The sequence below is a fragment of the Brachionichthys hirsutus genome, chromosome 7, assembly GCF_040956055.1.
Source record: "Brachionichthys hirsutus isolate HB-005 chromosome 7, CSIRO-AGI_Bhir_v1, whole genome shotgun sequence".
NCBI classification, from domain to species: domain Eukaryota; kingdom Metazoa; phylum Chordata; class Actinopteri; order Lophiiformes; family Brachionichthyidae; genus Brachionichthys; species Brachionichthys hirsutus.
In genome coordinates, this window is record NC_090903.1 from 14,043,388 (window position 1) to 14,066,812 (window position 23,425).

General features: G+C 48.3%; 2 protein-coding genes across 2 annotated transcripts in view; one reads left to right on the plus strand and one right to left on the minus strand.

Moving 5' to 3' along the window:
- Positions 1-5,612: 5,612 nt before the first annotated feature.
- Positions 5,613-13,970, plus strand: LOC137895900 (B-cadherin-like). The gene is made up of 18 exons (XM_068741426.1): positions 5,613-5,763; positions 6,959-7,070; positions 7,933-8,021; positions 8,136-8,342; positions 8,734-8,874; positions 8,983-9,138; positions 10,284-10,428; positions 10,682-10,854; positions 11,107-11,235; positions 11,404-11,589; positions 11,722-11,966; positions 12,068-12,210; positions 12,313-12,404; positions 12,515-12,647; positions 12,913-13,131; positions 13,224-13,354; positions 13,479-13,622; positions 13,750-13,970. Exons 1-18 carry the CDS (start codon positions 5,713-5,715, stop codon positions 13,960-13,962), a joined length of 2,709 nt encoding a protein of 902 aa, XP_068597527.1. The 5' UTR covers positions 5,613-5,712; the 3' UTR covers positions 13,963-13,970.
- Positions 13,971-16,198: 2,228 nt separating this feature from the next.
- The window catches only part of ltbp1 (latent transforming growth factor beta binding protein 1), a 30,286-nt gene continuing 23,059 nt past the window's right edge, over positions 16,199-23,425 (minus strand). The window contains exons 12-28 of the mRNA XM_068741425.1: positions 22,573-22,746; positions 20,637-20,723; positions 20,389-20,514; positions 20,109-20,234; positions 19,816-19,938; positions 19,444-19,569; positions 19,234-19,362; positions 18,961-19,089; positions 18,662-18,799; positions 18,396-18,557; positions 18,227-18,307; positions 18,007-18,135; positions 17,251-17,391; positions 16,983-17,159; positions 16,693-16,815; positions 16,444-16,593; positions 16,199-16,372 (exon numbers count right to left, since the gene is read on the minus strand). Of these exons, the coding sequence (XP_068597526.1) occupies positions 16,200-16,372; positions 16,444-16,593; positions 16,693-16,815; positions 16,983-17,159; positions 17,251-17,391; positions 18,007-18,135; positions 18,227-18,307; positions 18,396-18,557; positions 18,662-18,799; positions 18,961-19,089; positions 19,234-19,362; positions 19,444-19,569; positions 19,816-19,938; positions 20,109-20,234; positions 20,389-20,514; positions 20,637-20,723; positions 22,573-22,746 (2,294 nt within the window). The 3' untranslated portion in view covers position 16,199. The remainder of the gene's footprint in view (positions 16,373-16,443; positions 16,594-16,692; positions 16,816-16,982; positions 17,160-17,250; positions 17,392-18,006; positions 18,136-18,226; positions 18,308-18,395; positions 18,558-18,661; positions 18,800-18,960; positions 19,090-19,233; positions 19,363-19,443; positions 19,570-19,815; positions 19,939-20,108; positions 20,235-20,388; positions 20,515-20,636; positions 20,724-22,572; positions 22,747-23,425) is intronic.

The window sequence follows — 23,425 nt, forward strand, 5'->3', positions numbered from 1 at the left end:
CATTCCTGTCTGTTTCACTGCAAGTCACAGCGAGCCCAGGGTTTAATGGGCTTGGGGGAGGTGCAGATCACATTGCTGCCTTTGTTCCATACATATAGCCTCTGTCTATTTGCACCAAATGAGCACTTCAAATATACATATGAAATCTATTTTCATATCCACTCCCTGATGTGAATGTGAACCTTTAAAATGAACCATACTCGTGTTGCCATCACCCTCCTCTTGTGCTCGGTGTGGCTTTTAGCTCCTATGCGCGTCACTGGATTGTATGGCTGAAGCTGTTTTTAACATTCTTTTGTTTATATCACGGTGACAGGAGGTTTTAACAGGATTCCAGAAGTCCCTGTCCTCATCAACATGTTTCCCCTCCTCCTTGCAGATCCAAAGGCGTCCCCTGACCAAATGAGAGGTGTCCTATATGTCCACTATGTCCAGTGCGTTGTGGGTTTTACCACAAAGTGTCCTGACCAGATTCCCACCACCTCAAGCGTCTTCCTATCAGTGCAAAGGAAGTCTGGGCCCAACAGACCCGGAGGAGAACCATTTCACGAAAGCAAACCAAAGACCGAAGGACTGAGCGGATGGAGTCTGAGGCGGTGGGGTGGACATCAGAGACATCAAACCTTCTCGGCGCCAGTTAAAAATTGATTATTTTTTATCCGTTTCCTGTCTCCTATCCTTCAACCCCAAACACTCCAAAAGACCTAAAAAAAATTTTAAATCTTAACTTTTGATTAAAATATATACCGGTATATATATTTATATGATGCAATAAAAACGTTTTTCAACTTTGTAATATTTCTCTGCCTCTGTGATGATGTCATTGATTTCTTCATCTCTGACCAAAAGAAAACTGCTTCACAGGAAGCCGATCTGTGGGTGTGTTGATGCTTGTCTGTCTGTTGCAGCCACTGTGTGTGTGTGCGTGTGCGTGTGTGTGTGCGTGCCTGTATTTGCATTGAAATAAAAGACGCCCCACCCAGCCCGGCTGTGAGCTCAGCTGGAGGGCTTGAGTCGTGTCTGCGCTTGACGAGCATTTTGAGGAAAGCGAGAAGACGGCGTGAACAGTTGATCCCTTTTTTTAAATTATCTTAATAAATACATGGGTCCATAGATGAAAAATAAAGTTCCATGCTTCCTCCTCTGCTCGCTCTGTCTTCGCCGTGTTTGCATAATGACAAAGGCTGTAATTCTAAAGGGGAACCACACCTAGACTCACAGAGCCGTGGCAGCACACTGGTAGTTAACCCGTCAGGATAAAAGGAGGTTACGGCGTGAGGTGTGGTCAGGAGCTTTCTCTGAGGTAAACAGCAGACAGGCCCTGCCCTCGGGCTGTTGGTGCCTTCCCAGAGATTAGAGACGGGATTGGGAATTGCAGAGGAATTCATCGATTCCCCGCTGGGAGAAAATCTCGCATTCCATAGTCAGGATTTGTGGTGAAGTAAGTAAAATGAGGGTGCGATCGGTGTGTCGGCGCCTGAGTTCCTGCAGGTTTTGGTTAATGAAGTCAACAACAACAGAAGCCAAGCCTTTTTCTTTCCAGCAGCATCATGGATCTGGTCCAGGAAGGCTCGGCACTGGCACCGGGGTGCGTTCCCAGGAGGTCTGACTCCAAGAGGGAGGTCATACCGGGACAAAACAAACCAAAAAAAAAGAAAGCCTATCCCATCTGATAATCACAATTTAGAGTAACCGCTTCTGAAGCTGGAGAACACGGCTAGGAACATGCAAACTCCACACACAAAAGGTCCGAGGAGGATCTGAACCCACGACCTTCTTGCTGTGAGGCAGCAGCTTAATCTATAAATAATCACAGTGGAATCTGCTGCCGTCGCTACGACGATCAGCAGCGGCGTATAGAAAAGGAGAAGTGGGTGCTCCGTTCCCACGGCAGAGATGACAGGAAATGACCTCTGCATCTCTGGGGTTGTGGCCTGTGTGGGAACGGCGCCCCGTCATCCATCGGCGCCCCGTCACGGCGTTTCCAGCGGTTCCACTTCTTCTCGTCTTTTGGATGGACGTCCAGCAACGGTGTGACGTTCAGACTGAAGGGCAGCTCTGTTAAAACTGTCCCTTCAGTCGTACTCGGGCCGGCGATGGAGCGTAGAGCAGAGGGCGTTATCGTAGCCCCCGCCTCCTACACAAGGTGACGGGTTGAGGTTAGGGTTGAGGTTAGGGTTGGGGGGGGGGGGGGCGGGGGGATCTTTCAGCAGAGTTTCAGTCTGAGTTCCTTCATCACAGCATGACTCACAAGGCCCCCAGGGGGGGGGGGGTGACGATACTGATCTGAATCTTCATTTAGCTCATCGTGACGCCGTGAGTTCAGATCGTCAACGATCATTTATCATCTTTTCCAGCTGCTTTTTTTTTATCACCTCACCTTCATATCATCTTTATTTCTTCAGTTCTTAGAGACATAGATTCCTATCACTTCCTTATTCTCTGTTAGCCTTGCAGAACATTATAGATAGATAGATAGATAGATAGATAGATAGATAGATAGATAGATAGATAGATGGATGGATAGATAGATAGATAGTCTCTCCCCGCCGTAGTTTTGGCCGTTGGACTCTTGCGATGCTTTTTTTGACCTTTAAGCTCTCCCAGGCGTGACGAGCTGCTCTGTCATCAGCCTCAGTTTAGCGGCGAGGCTGTAAACAATGTGCTGAAACAATCAGGAGAAAGACGATCTCTCACCCCCCCCCCCCCTCCTCAGGTGAAACCACAGCACAACACATTCCAGGAAAAGCAGTCGTGACCGGGCCTGCCCTCCGCCGACACCCACGCACTAACCTGGCTTAAAGTAAACTCCTGTCTGTGGCGACTCGTGTAGTGCATCCCCAGCTCCGGTCAGAAAGGGAAAGGCTTCCCATAAACGTTTGATGGGAACTAAAAGCCTGTGAATGGCCTGGGCTTTTAACAGGAAGTCCAGCAGGCCCATTACTGGATGATGGTGCTTTTACGCTGTCGTCAGCTGCAGACGTGGACTAACATCGCCGGACTCTTCTCCATCACCGCCAGAAGAGACAAAGGGACGCAAACCAACAGCATTCCCAAACTAGAAAAGCACAGAGCTCCGCCGAGCAGCTCGTTCCCCTCTTCATTGGATTTACGCCGTTCCCATGGTGATCTGGATCATCATCAAAGGGTTCTAAACTGTTTCTTGGTAACTTTATACACCAACCATGAAACGTAAAAGTGAATCAGAGTTTTTAAATCTTACTGACTCCATTCAGGATCCGATCCGGATGGAATTCGGTGGTGAGATAGAAGCCCCCGCCCTACACGACTGTGTCCGATTCCATAAACATCGGTCAATAATCAACCGAGATATTGAGGAACACATTCTGAAACGAAAAATTCAAAATGATCCTGAATCCAGAATCTCTTCTGGATCATCACCAAACTCTTATCATCTATTCCTGGTAATATTCCCAACACAATATAGGGGTGGGGGGGGCTGAGCTGCTTGGTGGAGGTCTGCGCTCTCCTAGTCTATTCCATGCATTTTTCCGGGTGACCAGATAGGACCTGGGTCTGGTATGTGGTTCCTAGAGGACTGGTAAACCCCCAGACGGGTCACACTCTTTTTGGGCCGTGACAGGAAGTCAGATCAGCCGTCTGGAATGGGATGAACATGATATTGACTCAAGAGTTGATGATTGACTCGCCTTCACTGCGGCGCAGCAAAGCAGGAAACGCCGTGGTAACCGGGCCGAGTTCTGTTTGATCCGAAATGAATTCTCTTAATGGCCGCCGGCCGCACTGATATGAAAGACACGTGCAGATGTTCTGCCTCTGCATTGTCAAGTTTTAAAGTTCAGTCTTCACGCACACACAAAAAAAAAAGCACAACTGACAAAATGCCATCTCCATGGCAACCTAGGCCATGAGATTCAGTTGAACGCCTTGGAAAAAAAAAAAAGTTTGAGACTTTGATTTGGGGAATTTCTTTTTCTCCCAAAGACTGAAAGTGAAAGAAAAGCAACTGAGTCCCCCCCCCCTGAATTTGATCCCACGGCAGCTACTCATTGATTATTGATTACAGTCCGCAAACACACCATCCAGGGGGGGGGCTGGACTTTCACTGCAGTTAGCTGGTAATATTCACACAGTGGCAATGTCTGGAATAAAGCCACACAGTACAACTGAAGCAGATGGGAACGTCCCTCGGGTTTATTTTTATTCGGTATTTGGGGAGATAACATTTAGATTTCTTTCTCTGGCAGCTCCTCATTAATGAGGCTCAAGCTGCTCTGCAGCTCCACATTCCAGCGTGATAGTGGAAGGACACGGTGCTTCTTTGTGTGCAGGAGGTGAGATAAAGACATGCTTTGGATAAAAAAAGGAATCAGGTCAGGATAAACTTTGTCTCACTCGCTGAGTCGTTTCAGCTGCTTTATAACGGATGATGCAGTGTTGGAAAACTATACCACACAATGGCAGTGTTGCCATGACGACGACGCTTTCCTTGACTCCGCCTTGTTGGGTTTGAAGGCAAGCCGTTTGAAATGTCTATTTAAGTTGTCGCAAGACAAAACAAAACACTAGTGATGGCATGATGTAACTCCTCCTCTCATTGGCTGAGGTCAGCCAATCAGGATGATCTTGACCTCTGACGGGGGGAGTTTAGTATGAAGTAGATTAAACGTTACACCCTGCATTAAACTCATGATAACAGCTGAATGGCTCCCTTCTTCCTGACCAAACTAAGGGCGTTATCTGAGCTCAGTGCCGCGCTCCCACTCCCACTCCCACTCCCACTCCTCCTCCTCCTCCTCCTCCTCCTCCTCCTCCTCTTCTCACTTCACCCTCTTTTGCCGGTTAAGTGGTGGCCAGTCTTTCCACCGCCTCAACATCTCTCCGTCTTTCTGTGGGATGCATGGATGACAGATGGAGAGGAAGAAGATAACATCACTTAATAGCCCTTTGAAAGCCCCAATTCATGGACGCTCTTCTGGAACTGGGGGGGGGGGGGGGGGGGAGCGACTAATAATGACCCCAAATAAGATCTGATCCCCACTTAGTCTCTATTTTAATGTCTTCTAATTATTCCTCATGTTCAGATCTGTTTTTTATTTAAATTGTTGACAATATTTCAGCACATGATGGAATTGTAGACATATTTTCACACGGAGTGGCGGAGCCCTCGGTACTGACTGGCAGGGTTTAGGAACAGAGAAAAGGGCTCAGGTGGAATTGTTGCTCCTTAAAGGCAGAATATTTGCACCTTAAATTTAAACGTAAATTGCTTTAAAGACGGGTGACTTTCAACATGGTTGTAGATTAATGGGAGGCTCTGTGTGTGTGTGTTTGTGTGCGTGTGTCAGAGAGAGAGAGAGAGAGAGAGAGAAGTTGTCTGGTTTGTCAGCAAAGAGGAAATGAGTCGGTGAACTGAACAGCTTCGGGTTCCTATCGATGATTAGCCGCTTTAAACTGATTGACCAATCGGAATCGGGCAGAAACGAACCGGGTATCTGTTTCCTCATACCTGGCTGGGCTGGGCTTGTATGACCATATCAGGAAGGCGGAACCTGCGCACCTGCGAGCTGACGTCACCGGCCGAGAGTACCTGCGCGGAAGGCGTCCGGCTAAAGTCAGAGCTGAAACTAGCTTCGGGAGAAAAGGCGAAAAGGCGACGCGACGGCGGTTCACGGAGGAATAAAACCACTTTTAACTCACTTCCTCTCCGTCGGGAGGACTCGCGGACCGATGGGGGCCGCTCGGTTGGCGGTTTTTACCGCGTTAATCGTCGTTTTTCAGGTGAGTTTTCGTCTTAACTTTGGACGTTTTCGCTTCGCTAATGTCGTAACCTCGCAGGAAGCTACTAAACAAGCAAATCATGGATTTAAATTTACGTCGTCGAAACCGACTTTGAAACGTTTTTATTTTATTTTTTTTAATTGATTTGATCAAAACTGACGTAAAAGACAAATTCGTAAATTGTTTAAAAGTGAAGTCTAAGTTTATTCAACCCCCAAACATTTAAAATCGCCTTTTTTTTAAATGAATTCTTCCGCCCTCGAGGATTCCTCATCAGCCTCGCCCTTATCCTGTTGATGACGTAAGAGCAGGTTAAACTCCAATCCGACATGATTGGGACTGATCGATTACAAACACTTATTCAAATCTCCTTCGTTTTTAAATCGAAAATTTTTGTTGCTCGAGTATGTTTTAATCCGGCTACATGTCCGGATTGTGTTTCGTTATATTTTAGTTGTCAGATTTTGTTACATTTTGTGTAGAAGGGACTCTATAATTAATAATAGTGATCGGTTATTGGATAACGTCTTAAACACAGAAGTGAAATCTAGACTGTCAAAACGAAACGGCGCAAAGACAAAAAAGAGGAATAAAGAGAATAAAAGTTACAAACAGAGCAAATGTCTAATCGGGAATAACAAGCTGGACTAAACATGAACATTATGTCCTGGAAAAAGAACAATAAAATAATAATAATCAGGCAGAGAAGACTCCTGATGTCAACATCTGGATCCAGATCATAATCCAGGTCTGGGAGATTATAATCTGTTTGTGGATGGGGGGGTAAGAGTACGTTAAGGGAGACGGTGCAAACACCTGGTTCCATATCGCAGCAGATTGGTGAATCCACTTCTGAGTAAAATCATCATCGTGGTGGTGACATCACAGTAACTATGACGACGCATATCAATGCTGTGCAGCTTCCGGTTTAGATTTTATACAGGAAGTTTGATTTTTCTAGATTTAAAGCTATTGCAATTTATTTAATATTCTGTATAAATAAAAACACTCGGGCTGCAGAGAGTAGTATGGAATAGAAATACTGATTTAATAGTTGCAAAAATGTGATTTTAAACAAAAAATACACACGAGTGGTAAAAAAAACCCGCTTCATCCGTTTGTCTTGCAGCGGCTCTTTTCACGCGTTTGATTTCTGATTCATTAAAAGGCTTCTTTTTTCTTTATTCTACCCCAGAACTCGGCTTCTGCGCCCGCTGAGGATTCGTGCGTACCTGGGTTCCAAACAGAAGAGTTGATCTTCACTCTCACCAGGAAGACGCTGAATAGGAACTACAGGCTCGGCAAAGGTGAGAAAGATCCGGAACGCTGCTTTGTTGCCTGATGCAGACCCGTCGGACTGAAACTGTGGGTTGCTGAGTGCGACGACACGGAGGCGTTTTGACGTCACCTGGATGTCGCTCTGCTCGGGAGACCGATGTCCTGCAGCGCATTCACGGGTTAAACGGCGTTTATATGGCATCCAAGACGTGCAAATACTTCCTGATTATTGTTCCTTTTGTTTAGTTATCTATTAAACAGCCGTGCTTGCTAGCAGGTGGTTGGGTGCTCTCGATCTAGCATTTTCATTCACCGATAGCCGGAGGAGTGAAGCGACGGCGATTGATCAGGTTTTAAATGTTTATTTGGCACGCAGCTCCCATCCAGACACTTCATGTACGATTTAAAACGGATTAATGTCACACTTTGTGACCACAGAAGCGTGAAAACCAGAACAATGGGCGTATATGAACTGTTTTTCGACGGATTCTTCTTCACATTGTTCCCACATGTAGCCCAAACACGTCAGGTCCCAGCATGAGGATCAATGCCGCAGGGCGCCGCACAGTCCCCGGACCGGCTCTGCAGGTTTTCAGGAGCGCTTGATTATAATGTTTTTGCACTAAGTCCGTGGGGTTGAGATGGATTTCTTTGTTTTCTCTGGATGCGTCTGCACACGCGTGCGGCCGTTCGGGGAAACTCACTTTATCGTCGGTCACTTTTCATTTTCTCCCGTGCTTTGCAGGATTGGTTTCTTCTGCTTCCTTATGTTTTCACGTTCCCGACGGCTATACAAAGCCCTCGGCGCCAGATATTTGGACCTGTTGGTCATCGCGTTTGTCTTTCTTTCTTCTCGTTTGTGACTCGGCTGTTTCTTTTGTCCAATCCCAGTGAACTTCTCTGACTGCACGGGCCGCAGGCGTTTCCCCTTCGTCGCTAACGACACGCGTGTGAGAGTTCATCCGGACGGCACGCTGACGGTCAGTGGACGTCACTGCTCGAGACTGGAACCCTGAAAGATCAGCTAGAACAATAATATCAAGTTAGAGGAGTTAGAAATCCAGTGATGATGAGTGTCCCCCCCCCCCCTCCAGGTGAAGAGACCTGTTGCGCTTCACCGTGGACAGTGGAACTTCTTCCTCTTCCCCTTGGACTCGAAGCACAGGAACATAAGCCTTCCCGTTACGGCGTTGTACGGAGGGAAGCATCATCGGTGTGACCGCCGACGTGGTGAGCGTCGCTACGGAGACCGCAACCAGGAAACCCACCTTACTGGAGGAGAGGCGGCTAAAAGCACAGAGGTAAGACGAAACGTACGTGATCTGGTCTTGCCCAAGTTTTAAGTTCTTTAAAACTGGTTCAAATAAGGCCACCTGTCCAAGATCCGGACCCACTCCTGATCGCGTCTCCGTCAGCGTGGCCGCTTGCGCCGGTTCTGAAGCGTCGCCCAGCTCTCGTCACTCGGGAGAGGCTTCGTTGCTTGTGTCGACTTGTTCCCTGTTTTTCCTTTGCAGCTATCGATGAAGGGGAAAGGCGCACTAGCTCCTTAGCTTAGCCGCGCTCGCAGGGCATCAGCTTTCGTGCCGTCTACTACTTGTTGTTTTAAAATCAAGGCCACGCTCGCTGTAACTAACGCACCCAAGTTCGGATGCGTGTTGGTCAACCTTGCACCGTTTGTGTGTGTTTACCCAGAATGCACCAGAACCAGCAGCCCCTGTTCTGTTCTTCCCCAAGTCTACCGGAGGTCTTCGAAGGAGGAAGAGGGACTGGGTTATTCCTCCCCTCAGTGTTTCGGAGAACGACAGAGGACCCTACCCCCTGGACATAGCTCAGGTGAGAGGAGTGCCCCCCCCCCCGCGCGCTGTCGTCGACATCGTTCTGCGTTGTCGTGACTGCTGTTGCCGTCGGTGATCGAGATGTCTCCTGGTTTGTGCTGTCCAGATCCGTTCAAACGAAGATGCATTGGTGAGGATCGAATACAGCATCAGCGGTCCAGGAGCTGATGTCGATCCCGTGGGTCTCTTCTTCATGGACAGAACCACCGGTATGCTGCGTCTGACGCAACCGCTGGACAGAGAGAAGCAATCCAAGTACATGGTAAGCGCCACGCGCCTTCCCCGTCCGTCCGTCCATTTTCCTGTAGACGAGACCAGCGGTCCCCAACGTTTGTCCTTCCACAGACCGGTTTCATGACGGGCAATTTTTTTTGTTGACGGGGGGGGGGGGGTTGTAATTAAAGTAAAAAAAATAGGAATATAATATTACCGATATACTTTTGATTATGCACTTGCAATAACTATTACAGTAGTCCCTCGATATAATGCGGTTCATCTTCCGCTGCTTCGCGGAGTTTTAATGCAATTTTTCCGATTTTATTTTTTGCACTTGAACGCGCCTTGAAGCGGCGCAAGGACGAAGAGGCGCGGTCAGAGGAACTGAAGTACGCGCGAGTCGCTATTAATCATTTCTCATGTGTTCAACCTCGTAGGTTGATCATTACAATTAAATTCGTTTTCTAAAAACTATCATGTTTATTTGTTAAGCGATTGTTTTATAGCGCTCTTATTCTCTGTGGAAAAAGAGGCTTTTTGTAGGAGCATAAACGTCACGTCCCTTTTGGGTTTTGTTTCTTCCTGTTGATACATGTAGCCGCTGCCGTTCCGCTGTGCTAAGCTATCCAATAAAGCAGCCCACGAGAGGCTAAAGACAGCACGAGTAGAATATTTGTTCTTTTGCACTCCACGCGGCTCTTTCCTCGACCTGCACGCCTTAACACTATTAACAGGAAAACGTTTACTGTACATACTATATATTCTTATTTCTCCAACAAATGTTTAGTTCTGAAAAGGTTTTGATCTTTGTTTCAGTATTATAGAATGAAACCAATCTATTTAGATTAATGCCTGACTGTTAAACGTGTATAAAGTGTGTGGGGAGGGGTTTTACAGCCTTAAAACATATATGTGCATGTATAATAATTGAAAAAAAATAAAGATTACTACATTGCTGGTTATTTTTGGAACGTAACCCCCGCGGAAAATGAGGGACTACTGTACACCAATATCTACTCGCCATTAGTTGTGGTCTCAATAATCGCTTCTGTGCTTCATGTTCTTGTTTTGTTTCATAAGTTCCTCATTCTTGTCTTTTAATCCAGGGTTCTTGGTCTCTTTGTGCCGAAGCACTTCTCTCATGCTCCTCTATACGGAATGACGATTACTCGTGTGTTTATCTGTGTGCAGTTTCAAGCGCATGCTAACGTAGCTGGTGGACGAACCGCAGAAGAGCCCATGGAGATTGTCATAAATGTCATTGACCAGAACGACAATAATCCAGAATTCACCCAGGACACGTATCTGGGGGAAGTTGCCGAGGCATCACCAAAAAGTAATGAAACATTTACAGAGAAATTATGTAGTTCCAGTCCCAAATGGGATTAGTGATCATTAGTTTATATATATATATATATAATTACTTCATTTATTACACTTTATGAAATTTAAAAAAAGGTTTAACTGACTGGTATGCCATGCCGCAGTCTTCTATTTTGTTTTTTACTTTCTGAGTCTTAAATACAATGCCCTGATGCGTGTAGAAGCTTCTCTTCTTCATTTCCACTGCTGGCTCCCTTCCCTCCCAGATTTTGAGGTGATGAAGGTTCTGGCTACGGATGCAGATGAGGAAAGCAACGACAACTCTGATATTCGCTACCGTATTGTAAGTCAGGATCCAACGCTGCCTTCTGACGAAATGTTTCTGATCAACAACAACAACGGCGCCATCCTCGTCAACGCGAATGGGCTCGACAGAGAGGTGATGCTCTCGTTTTGTTTTTAATATGCATCCTGTTAAAGTTTATGCTGGTTAGATTCGGTGATATCTGAGATGTGGAACGTTAATGTCAACTTGATTATAGAAGATCAGGGAGGTGATGATAACGATATGAATAGAAACAAATCAAAGTGAGGATTGGAGAAAGCAAGCAAGAGCAGCATACAGGGAATATATGAAGTCACATAAGAACAAAGCTCTCTTTCCAAACTTTATTTTGCATCTCTGTAACAGAAATACCCAAAGTACACTCTGGAGGTGGAAGTAGCAGACATGTTGGGAAGAGGCCTGACCGGGAGGGCAAAGGTCATCCTTACCGTCACGGACAGCAACGACAACGCTCCGACCTTCACTCGGCGCACCGTAAGTACAGTCTCTGTTTTTCAGTGGGAATGTATTGTTTGCTCGCTCGTCCCGTTCGCAGCCGATGGTTCGGTCCGCTGCCGCTGTGAGCTAGTTGATGAGGATCGGTGATCGGGGTTCTCCGGCTAGCGCCCGGCTTACCGCTTTGTGTCGCTCCCGTTTTCCTAGTACGAAGCCGAGGTGGAAGAGAACAAGGTGGGCATTCAGATCGCCATGCTCTCGGTGACAGATGGCGACGTGCCACAATCTCCAGCCTGGAACGCCAAGTTCACCATCGTCAGCGGTGATCCTGATGGACTTTTCAGCGTGAGAACGGGACCGAACAAGCAGGAAGGATTTATCTCTACTGCCAAGGTAGGAAGCAAAGCTGGAGTTCTGTCAGCAAAAGCTGTTCATCAAATAATTCTGGGTCAAGAAACGTTCCGCGTTTATCTGACTTGGATGTTTGTCTCGTAAATTGTGCTTCTCTGCTTTTGCCCAAACCAGGGTCTTGATTTTGAGAAGAGCTCCAAGCACACTCTGTTGGTTGCCGTGGAGAACGAGGTTCCCTTCGCGACGCCGCTGCCCACCGCCACGGCCACAGTGGTGGTGAGCGTGACGGACGTCAATGAAGCGCCCATCTTCGACCCGGCGGAGAAGCTCGTCTCAAAACGGGAGGACCTCGATGTGGACAGTGACGTGGTGCAGTACACCGCTTCAGATCCAGACCTGGCGCGCAAACAAAAAGTCGAGTAAGACGGGAGACGGACTTTCTTTTTCCAAGTGTGTTCTGGGAGTCGGCGGCGTCGTGAAGTGTGTCGATCTCACAGCGTTTTGCCTTCTTTCTGTCCAGGTATAGAATTGTTCGTGACCCTGCAGGCTGGCTCAGTGTGGACAAAGAGACGGGCCTGATTAAGGTGAAAAGCCCCATGGACAGAGAGTCCACCTTCGTGAAGGACGACGTGTACAAAGCACTCATCGGTGCATACGACAACGGTAGGTGGGATGTGTTCGCGGCCCCGCGGCCCTGCTTTGGGAGAGGAACGCAGGTTGAACTTCACCCGGTTGTGAGCTGATGCGTGTTTGTCGCGTCACCAGATGAAGTCCCAGCCACAGGAACCGGCACCCTGATCATCAGGCTTGAAGACGTCAACGACAACGCACCCACAATCGAGGAACGCATCATCAAGGTGCGCCCCTCCCCCCCCCCCCCCACCAGAAACATTTTTCATCGCGCCATGTTTGCGGTATTTTGTCGGCGATTGTTTTAAGGCTTGAACTTGACGTTGTGTCCTCCCAGGTGTGTAACAAAGAACCGGTGTCTCAGCTGCTGCTGGTAACGGATCGAGATGGACCGGGATTCGCCGCTCCGTACGGCGTCTCCTTGCAGGGCGTGTCAAAGAACAACTGGACCGCGAGAATGAACGACTCCAGTACGTTGAAGGGGGGGAGAGATGAGGTTAAAATATCTGTAGACAGTCGGACGAATGTAAAGGTTACTGAGAGAAATAAAAAGGAACGTTCCGTGCCTAATGGAAGTGAGGCTGTCAAATCTGACACCTAGTGGTGAGATCTGGTATAACAGCCAAGTGTAAGGATATCGCTGCATGGGCTCTGAAATATTCTGTTACTTTTGAAATCAGAATCTGAAAGAAATAATCTATAATTTATGTTCTTCTGTTCTCCTCTTTGTTGCAGAGACGGCCATCATTCTTAGCTTGATCACCGAGCTGCCTCCTGCCGAGTACACCGTGGTGATGAAGGTTTCAGACAACCAGGGCCTGGACCAGACCAGCACCATCCAGGCCACGGTGTGCGACTGCACCGGAGCAGAAGTGCACTGCAAAGGCCGCTTGGCAGGTGGAACCGACCTTCCCATCATCCTGGGAATCCTGGGAGCCGTCCTGTTGCTGCTCAGTAAGTCTTCCGGTTGAGCCTTGTTGACTTCGGCTTGGAAGGAATCGCCCGCGGCTGAATGGGTTTAACTTCTGTTCCATCTGTGTGTCCAGTGCTCGTGTTGCTGCTGCTGCTCTTCGCCAGGCGGAGGCGAGGGGAGAAGCAGGAGCCTCTCCTGCAGGACAACGATACCAGAGACAACATCTACTACTACGACGAAGAGGGAGGTGGCGAGGACGATCAGGTACTCTTGAACCCGGCCCGGGATCGGGTTTAAAGGGATCCCGTAAAAGTCTCTGTCCTGTAAAGGAGGACACTTACCGTAGAGACAAACATGTTTTCATTTATTGTCTCTGCGTGTTCTCCAGGACTACGACCTGGGCGTCCTCCACTGCGGCCTGGACAACCGGCCTGAGGTGTTCAGGAACGACGTGGCGCCGACCTTCATGCCGGCTCCTCAGTACCAGCCTCGTCCCACCAACCCAGAGGAAATCGGCAACTTCATCGACCATGTGAGTCACGGGGGGGGGGGTCGCACAAAAATGACGCTCGCGTTACCGTGAGGTCGTTTATCATTCGAGTGGTCCGGGGTATTCCGAGACATCCCCTAAAACGAGTTTGTCCCCTGCTCCTCCTCAGAACCTGAAGGCAGCTGACAACGACCCGACGGCGCCGCCCTACGACTCCCTGCTGGTGTTCGACTACGAAGGCGGCGGCTCCGACGGGGGGAGCCTCTCGTCTCTGAACTCGTCCAGCAGCGGGGACCAGGACTACGAACGTCTGAACGAGTGGGGGCCCCGCTTCAAGAAGCTGGCGGACATGTACGGCGGCGGCGAAGACGACATGCTGTGAACGTAGCTGAGGACTAACGGTGCTGATCGGTATCCAGACATCTGCAGGTGATGGGAGTCAACCCCGTTAGCCGTTAGCAGCTCAGGACCCAAAGGATGAGTTTGCTCTTTCTGCGTTAGCGTCCAAGCTAACGCATAAACGTACTTCAGCTGTGCCTGCCAGTCGTTTAGATCCCCGTGAGCGGCTGATGCTTTCTGCTTGTTGTGAGTGCTGGAGTCGGTCTCGATGTCGATTAATGGAGTTGTGCAGATATTTTCTCCTGTGCTGTAGCTTACCGGCTAACACTGGGCTCGCGGCGTTTTGTCATGCTGGCAAATTTCTTTTTATAGTAGAGTCTGAGTGATCTCTTCACTTGAGTTGATGTTTTTGTACTTTAGTTTGAAGAATAAACTGAACGCTCCAAATGAAATCCAGCCGACGACACGGAGGGTCAATAAATTACCAATAAATGCTTCACTTTTTTTTTTATGTGTCTGCTGAGTTGAAATCACCAGCAGACAAACGCTTTGTTGATTTGTCGTTTTTATAAAGTTCTTATTACAGTGATGGCTTTGTGGATGGTGTGTTTTTTTTTCAGACTGATATATCAATCAATTATATAATTTAGGACAGATGGATGTGCAAGGGAGAGGGCGCAGCCGCTTCTACCGATGCAGGATGCAAACAGGAACTGCGGTAGAACTTAACATGGAAGCCTTTGTAGTTCATTACCAAGATGTTTAATATTAATATGAATTTATAGAAGGGGGGGGGGGAAGAAGCTATTTTTCCATTTACAAATTACAAACAACCGTTCTCTGCACTCATGCGTTGAACGTTTCTTCTCACCCTTGCCGTAGCAGCTTTGTAGCACGGTAAGACCTCAAAGTGAAAAAGGTGAACAGTTGATTTCGTTTCCGTCTTCTTGGGAGCGGCGGAGGAGAGAAATCAGCTCCTCTTTACACGAACCCAGTTAGAAACAGGAAGACTGTTTAACGTTTCACTGAAAATCTTCCGGTAAATAAACGTAGAGCTCTTACGAGTCATTTGGTGATGCTGCAGTATAGAAACAAGCCTGTTTTTTTAATCAGGCGGAGGGATGAGGATGGAGGGAGCAGGCGGCTGGCTTCTTCACAGATAAAATATCGTTCTGGGTCGACGATCACTTGGACCCGACCCCCCCTACCCCCCAGAACAAGTCCAATGGGTTTGTCAATACTTTGAATGAGCAAAATGGTCTCTTCCAACATAAAAACAGAAACAACCATAAAACCGACGGACAAAACATACATATTATACCTGTAACATACTTTAAATATGTAATAATTCAGACTGTGTTCGGTTTCACGAGATATTTCAAGGCACTTCCACAATTAAGGCGGCAGGAATAAATATTTTTGCATTGTTTTCTAGATTTTTCCCCCAGTCATGCACATCTTCTGCTTTACAGAACATAAAATCAACTCCGTAAAAGATGCTGCAACATCCTGATATAGTCATGAAGACATAACGACATCATTTAACAGCTGCAGCAGCACTTTGCAGCCGAGATAATGTTCATTCATCGACTACTGATGAGACAAGAGTCCAGTAAGTGAGAGGTCAACAGGATGGAGGCATTCGGTGATGTCATCGCGGTGACATCACCATCAACTCCAGGGATGAAGCTCCGATAAAAACAAAGTGTTGGAGATTTACTTTATGCTAAGGTGATTGTGAGTAGCAAAAGGTAGAGTACGCACTGATTGGATATAGGTTTAATGTTTTATAAATATAAATTTAGACCTTAACATTGAGAATGCTTTATATATATATTTTTAGGGGGAATTTATTAAAAATGTCCACAATGTAAAACCACTAAAAAATATATAAGAAATACATTACAACAGTATTGTAAAAAAAAACAACAACAACAAAGAACAAACAGAAGGGAAATGCAGGAAATGAGTAACGATCAGGACACCGAGAGACAGCAGGCACGGATCTGGGTTAGATTTAAATGATGGTCAAAGATATGAGAATAAGACTGAGTTCATTCAAGGGATTATCATTAGATCGTTAAAGGCACAGTCCGTGTTTTTATAATACAACCCGCAGAATATCCTCCACGGAGCTGATCATCAGCAGTCGGGTGTTTGGGATCATCAGCTGTTAGCTCTTTGGTAGTGACTGAACAGCGGCCGTCCTCACCTGTGTGCTAATAAAGTTTGTGCGTGTGGTTTGAATGCCTCGTGCCGCCCTCTGCTGTCCGTCCACGCTCACTGTGTGCGTGCCGATGTCTGGCGCGTCTTGTCTTCCACGCAGTAGTTGGGTTTGTCGGAGGCGGTGAAGCCCGGCAGACACACACACTGGTAGGAACCCACTGTGTTGATGCACTTTGCGTTTTTACACAACGACATCCGCTTGTTTAGCTCTGAGCATTCGTTCACGTCTGCAGACGGAGAAAGAGACGCGTGAAAACACGGCAGCGACGCTAGCTTTCTATGTGCGAGACCCTCTTACCGATGCAGGCCATTCGGGACAGATCCAGGGTGTATCCGTCGAAGCAGTCGCAGGTGTAGCCCTCCTGGACCCGCACACACCGACCGTTCTCACAGCCGTTCAGGATCCCGCACTCCTCCGCTTGCAGACCCTCAAACGGCCTGTATCGATCTGCGGAGGAAAAAACAAACAAAAACAAACCATCCTGAAACCGATTAGATGTTAGCATGCGCAACACAGAAGCTGCTCCGGGTGGGCCCGGATACTCACGCTCCTCGTTGTCATAATACGGACCCACTTCATATTCGTGATCCGGACCGGCGACCAGGGCGTCGCGACCGTACGGCCGCTGCCGGCCCCCCAGGGGAAGGTTACACATGGACGCGTAGTCCTCTGAGAAAACAGAAGACACCAGTAGGAATCAGTAATTAATCAATGTACTGCTGTTGATTCAGTCCTCGCCACTTCAGATTTAGATTTTTGCATGTAGGATCCCCTGCAGGGGCCGGGGATCGAACCGCCGGACAGGCCGGCCTCAGTGACGCGTGTCCAGTGCGTACCGGTGTTTCTGCGTGGACACAGGGCACAGTCCATGCCCCAGGCCTCCCCGTACAGACAGCAGCACTCTGTGTACGTGGTCTTCCCGTTGGCCGCCAGCGGCAGCGTGCACGTCATGGTTTCCGTCACCCGCTGCCAGCAGATGCCCTGGTACTCTAAGGGCTCCATCTCCCGCGTCTCTGCACACACACACACCGCATCGGGTTTCGGAAAAGGTCGGGGCAAGAACCAAACCGCGCGCGTGCGTTGTGAAGGCGTCCTCTCTCTTACCAGCCAGGTCTGGCATCAAGACACAGTGGTTACTGTCAGGGAACAGAACCATGGGAAGTGTGCAGAAACACATGAAGGAGCCGTCGGTGTTCAGACACCGTCCGCCGACGCAGGCGTTCTCGTCCAGACACTCGTCGATGTCTGCAGGAAGGAAGGCAGAGGACCGTCGGCATCGCCGTACGCTGGACAGACACGGATATAATTACCTCCGCCAAGGAGCTTCGGTTTCTGAAGCCGTTTGTCTGTTTGTTAGCAGGATTACGGAAAAACTGCAGGATGGATCTTGATTAAAAGAAATCTGGAGATGGGTCTTGGGCTAACTTAGATCCCGTTAAATTTTCAGAGCGATCCGGATACAACGAATTCCGGATTTTCCCATTTACTTCTCATGGAGGCTTTTTCAGAAAAATATTATCTTGTAAAATATGCATTCAATTCACTCATCAAAAAATGACATTCATAAGGGGTATGACCCATCATGAAAAATGTCTTCTGGATCTGATCCAGAATGAGGTCAGGAAAAAATATTACATTTGAACACTTATGGGTTCAAAAATCTGTTAAAAATCAACTCTTACTTTTCATGGTTGGTGTATAAAGATACAGAGAACAATCTAGAACCTTTTGGTGCTGATCCAGATCACCATGTGGACGGTGTAGATCCAATTAGGAGGGGAACGAGCTGCTTGGCGGAGGTCTGCGCTCTCGGAGCGTTATTCTCGTCTATAAATGAGATGAAAAACATTCCAGCCTGACCTCTGCACTCCATTTTGGCCGGATCGTAGTCCTGTCCGGTCTTGCAGTAACACTCGTAGCTGCCCGCCGTGTTCAGGCAGAAGCCTCCTTTGCAGACCTCCTCCCCAAACAGCGTGCATTCATCCGCGTCTGAAAGCATCCGGGTGTCATTTAATGAGGAAAATAAACAGAAAGAGAATTATCCATCGTGTTAGCCCACCTAGCGTTAGCGTAGCCTTACCTTTGTAGCTCTCAGCTCCATACTGAGAGTCTCCGCTGTGAATAAAGCCCTTTCCAGATGGACACATCTGGTTGAACTGGTCTGAAACACACACGGAGGTTTGGCGTTTTCACCGAGCGCGGCGTGTTTCCACGCGCACCTGCAGCAGACCCCGCCTCCTCTCACTCACCGGTGCCGTTGACGGGGCAGGGATACACCTCGCAGTTGTCGCCCCAGCCGGCGCCCAGCGTGCAGCAGCACTCCTGCAGGGTGACGTGGGTCGTCAGGACGCTCTCACACAGGTTCTCGTCGTTCAGGCTGTAGTAGCACTCCTTACGCTCCACGGACGAGACTGGAGGAAAGGAGGGAAGATCATCGTCACACAGTAACTCCATCACAAATGACGACTAGGTCCGGTCCCGCCGGGCGGAGGTAGGAGAAGGTACGGCGGGCCACCTGTGGGGACGGGTTCACACTTGGCGACCATGACGTTGTAGTCCTGCCCGCTCGGACACATGCAGAGGAAGGAGCCGTCGACGTTAACGCACTGGGCCTCTCCGCAAACGCTGCTCAGCAGCTCACACTCGTTCACGTCTGCGGAGCAGAGACACGCCCCCACACGGGTGTTTTGTTGGGATCGCTCATCATTAAGGGGGGGGGGGGGGATCCTCTTATGTCTCCGATTCCAAATCGGTTTTATCTGATAAAAACGGGCTGACTGATGAAGTCCAGTAGAGGATCCACGCCAGACTCACCCACACAGCCAAGGCCGTCCTGGGACTCCTGGTAGCCCTGGTCACAGAGGCATCGGAACGATCCCGGCCTGTTCTCGCAGAACCCGTGAGGTCCACACAGAGTCTCATTCAGCCAACACTCGTCGATATCTGCACAACAAACCACGCGGAGGAAACTTTAAGAGAAGTCCTTAAGTCGCTCCGGGGTTGGACTGTGTTAACTGAACCAGAGATGGGACATTCTGTTCTAAGGTTCTGACCCATGAATAAGTAGCTTGTGTGTTTCCAGCCTACCGTCACAGGAGGGCGTGTCCAAGCTGGCGGTGAATCCACTCTCACACACACACAGGTAGGATCCTTCCGTGTTGAAACACTCGCCGTGGGGAGAACAGAGGTCCGGTTCGTCCACACACTCGTCCACATCTGAGAGCACAGAGACAGAATCCCGCCGCGTCAGGAACACGCCCGGCGCCGAGGGGACGCCCAAACGGCTCCGGGACTCACCGCTGCAGCTGGTGCCGTTGACCTGTCGGTACCCCCGTGGACAGGTGCAGGTGTAGGAGCCCACGTCGTTCACGCATTCACCGACAGCCGCACACGGCCGGGCCGCTTCCAGACACTCGTTCACATCTGGGACAAAGAGACGTCGGACGTCTGAGGGAGGTGGGGACGCCTGCGCGACACCGCGTCTAGATGGTGTAGCTTCTAAACTAAAGTGAATCTAACTTATGAAGGTTTGTTTTCACGGTTAAGGAATCTAAAAAATATATATAAAATAAATGTGGGACACAAATCTGTGGTGTAAATCAAAGCGCTCTCTGATTGCTTTTCTAATTATTATTGCTGTTGTTGCACTGATAGAACAGCGTCCGGTACCGTCACACTGGTCTCCAGCAGGGGACGCTCTGAAGCCGGGTCCACACTGACAGATGAAGGAGCCTCTGGTGTTCCGACAGTGGCCTCTGATGCAGAGATCCTGCTCCTGACATTCATCGATATCTGCAGCGGAACGGCAGCGTCACAAACGAGGATTCCTCTCGGGTGTTATTGGCTCAGCAGCAGCAACAAGGAAACCTCTTTAATTAAAGGCCGTTCGTTAACAGCGACCAAGGAGGCGCTCGTTTATCGCCGTTTGAAGTAGATGCAGGCGGAGGAACTGGGAAACTCACCCGCACAACTGGTTCCCGGCCCGTCGACGAGGAATCCCCGCGGACACACACACAGGAAACTGCCCTCTGTGTTCCTACAGCGGCCGCCAGAGCACAGCGTGCGGCTCGCCGCACACTCATCCACATCTGGACAGAAAAAACAGCTGATTGGAGGATTCCCCAAAACAAATACTGTCTCCAGGACAACCTACACCTCGGACGTGTCCATAAGGATTGACGTAAAGAAACAGCCGTCCTTTCCGAACCCTTTTCACCAGACTGAAGTAAACGGGCTCCTCACCCACACAGGTGGTTTGGGCGTGGTCCAGCCGGAATCCCTCATCACAGTGGCAGGTGTACCCCTCAGCTGTGTTGTAGCAGATTCCCTGGCCGCAGATGAAAGGGCTGATCTGGCACTCATTCACCTCTGGGACGGAAGATAGTGTAACCATCACCGACGCCAAGCCAATCCTGCGCACCTGGTTAGCTTACCTGGCCCTTGCGCCCCCCCCCCCCCCCCCCCCCAAATGAGGAATGTGGTGGTCTTACCAGCTGACTGAGTGGGGGCGATGTCCTGGCCTGCATTAGATGGGGGGATCTCGACCGGTGTGGGTGGAGAGCTCCTCTCAACAACCTCTACCAAATTAAAACAAACAAACAAGATAATGAATGTTAATTCCAGCCATTCATTTACATCGTCGGCACTACTGATGATTAATGACCGAATGTTCCAAGAAGGCAGTTTCGATAGAATAGACAGACAGAATACATTAGCAGTTACCACAAACTACACCCTGCTCCATTACACCACAATTATAGCAGCATCTGTGTCGTAGCAATCAAAACGACGCCGCAGTTGTGTTTGCATTGTTTATGTTCTCCACCAACATTAAAAACCAGACACTTGTTTTCTTCAGCCTGTGCGTGTTCAATTTTAGAAAAGCTTCTACAGTTTGTTGTGGATATTTTATTTCACTGCCTGCTTCTGCATAACAGTCTTCAACAGAGAGACAGATGATGATGATGATGATGATGATGGCAGATCAGCTCGGACATCATCTGAATCTGCATCCTTGTTTAAAAGATGTCTCAGGATCAGTCAAGAGAAAGCCGACTTTAGTTCAAACCATTTCACTGTGTGAACTTGGACTGTATCACTGTCTGAACCTGGATTATTTCACTGTCTGAACCTGGATTATTTCACTGTCTGAACCTGGATTGTTTCACTGTGTGAACCTGGATGGTATGTGGAATACGCAGAAGAAAATGAGTTGACATCACATCAAGTCATTATATTATGACTTTTGTAAATTAAACATTTGAGACTATTTTACTCTACTCAAAACATCTCTCAAACACTGAACAAATATGCAACAACATATCAAAAATATTCTGGCAAATTAATAAAAATGAGTGGTTCAGGCAGACATCATAATATACAAGTATCTGGTACATTCAGAAGCCCACAAGAGGGCATGGTTCAGTCGAATTCTAAGACTGAAGAACTGAGCAGATGATGAGTTCAGGGCCCTCAATGCTGATTATTTTCAGACCCAATCGTTGCATCTTCATAATGTTGACCGAACATGTTTGATGCTGTGTATTAAAGCTCCCGTAGCGTATCACAGTGTCAAAGAAAATATGAGAAGACACATTTATTACAGCTTTTAAAAATTGTCCTACAAGTCATATAAAACTCTAGAAAATAATAACCACAACCATAAATAATAGATCTATTTCTTGTTACCCCAGTGTGAAAACACCCCACGACGGTGACACTTAGCATTAGCAAGTATCATTTGGTTTCCCACACATTTTCCCAACATTTATAAATTCAGCTTTTGACCACAGGAAGTAGCAGCTCCCTCAATGACAAGACAGACAACGATTCAAAGGGACAAAGTCAACACAGCGCCGTGAGCATTTCCTTCAGTCTAAGTGTCATCAATCCAGCCTTGCACGCTGCTTTTGACAAGCAACATAGATGTTGTGCTGGCAGGCCAATTAGCATCCAGCTCGCATAGGCAACTGACTGCAGTTTAAAAAAATGAGAGCAAATATGAGCAGCTCAGCAAAGCCAGAAAGCCAAAACAAAATGTCCCGTGGCGTGGAAATCAGTTGCCCCTATCAACCTTTTCTTGCCTCGCTTCATCACTTCCAGCCAGTAAACCCAAACGCTGGGTTGCCAGAAACAAGGACACATGGGACGTGTCAGAAATTGGACCGATCAGATCCAAACGACTGATCTGGCAAATTATGATGAATTAATTATGATGAATTAATCCAGATGGATTGACAGAGTGACCATCCAGTCAATCGCAGCCATCTGAGCAACCCATCAGGACCAAACCTGCAAACGTCATCGGACCGGCGCATCTAAAATAATCTGTATAATCGATAGGAGATAAAACTTTGCTGCGCTTCATAATAAAAGGACATCACTCAACCAACCATCCATCGGTAAGGAGACTTGGTTTGGACTCACTTGGTATGTTCTGATGGGGTTCCTCAAAAGCCTCCTCTTGGCTCTCTGGTATTGGGACGGGCTGGGGCGGTAGCAGGTCCGTGGGCTCCTGGTAAACCGTCACTGGCTTATTAGCAGGTGGATTTGGTAGAACAGTGTAGCCCATTCCACCGGGACAGATGTCTTTAAACTTAGCTATGGAATAAAATTAGAAAGAAAAATAAAAATCCTTCAAGCATCACCATCCTTTGACTGAAGATCAAACATCACACAATCGCCCCTACTTATTGATGCACTTCCTGTTTTAAAAACAGGAAGTGTATGGTTGGCACAAACCCTTGAAACCCCCCCCCCCCCACAACAGGCTTTCCACCGCTGACATCCACCCAGCCAGGAGGTGCCAAAAAACCTCCAGACCCTGACCCATCACATCTGGAAGGAGGTTCCAGAACGGAATCACCAGGACTATGTAACGGCTTCAGTCTCACAGTCCTGCCCTCCATCCTGTTGAGCCGAACTGGTTATACTGGCACTGCCCCCCCCCCCCCCCCTCTGGGACTGGTGCTTGAACTCTGGAACATCTCCACAGAGATGGGAGAACGAGAGGGACCCCACACATACATTTTTATTACGGCACTGCTATTCACAGTTTAGGATATCCGATATCTGAAACTTGACCTCGGTGAAGACGGCTAGGCAGCCCTTGTTTCACTTCAGACCGCCGGGGAAATTCAGCAGAAATTGTTCTCCGCCACCACAGAGAATTCGTCGTGCCTGGACTTTGTCCATCTACACCAGGCGGTGCAGGTCCATAACAGACTAATGACATTTACCAAGCGTCTGGCAAGTGTCTTCGCTTCAGCGGAGCCAAGAG

What these genes read in the sequence shown, in the direction of transcription:
- LOC137895900 (XM_068741426.1), top strand. Translation starts at nt 5,713, where the DNA reads ATGGGGGCCGCTCGGTTGGCGGTTTTTACCGCGTTAATCGTCGTTTTT. An exon ending in GCGCGCAAACAAAAAGTCGA is followed by an intron (nt 11,967 to 12,067) that starts GTAAGACGGGAG and finishes CTTTCTGTCCAG; the next exon opens with GTATAGAATTGTTCGTGACC. An exon ending in GAGGTGGCGAGGACGATCAG is followed by an intron (nt 13,355 to 13,478) that starts GTACTCTTGAAC and finishes CGTGTTCTCCAG; the next exon opens with GACTACGACCTGGGCGTCCT.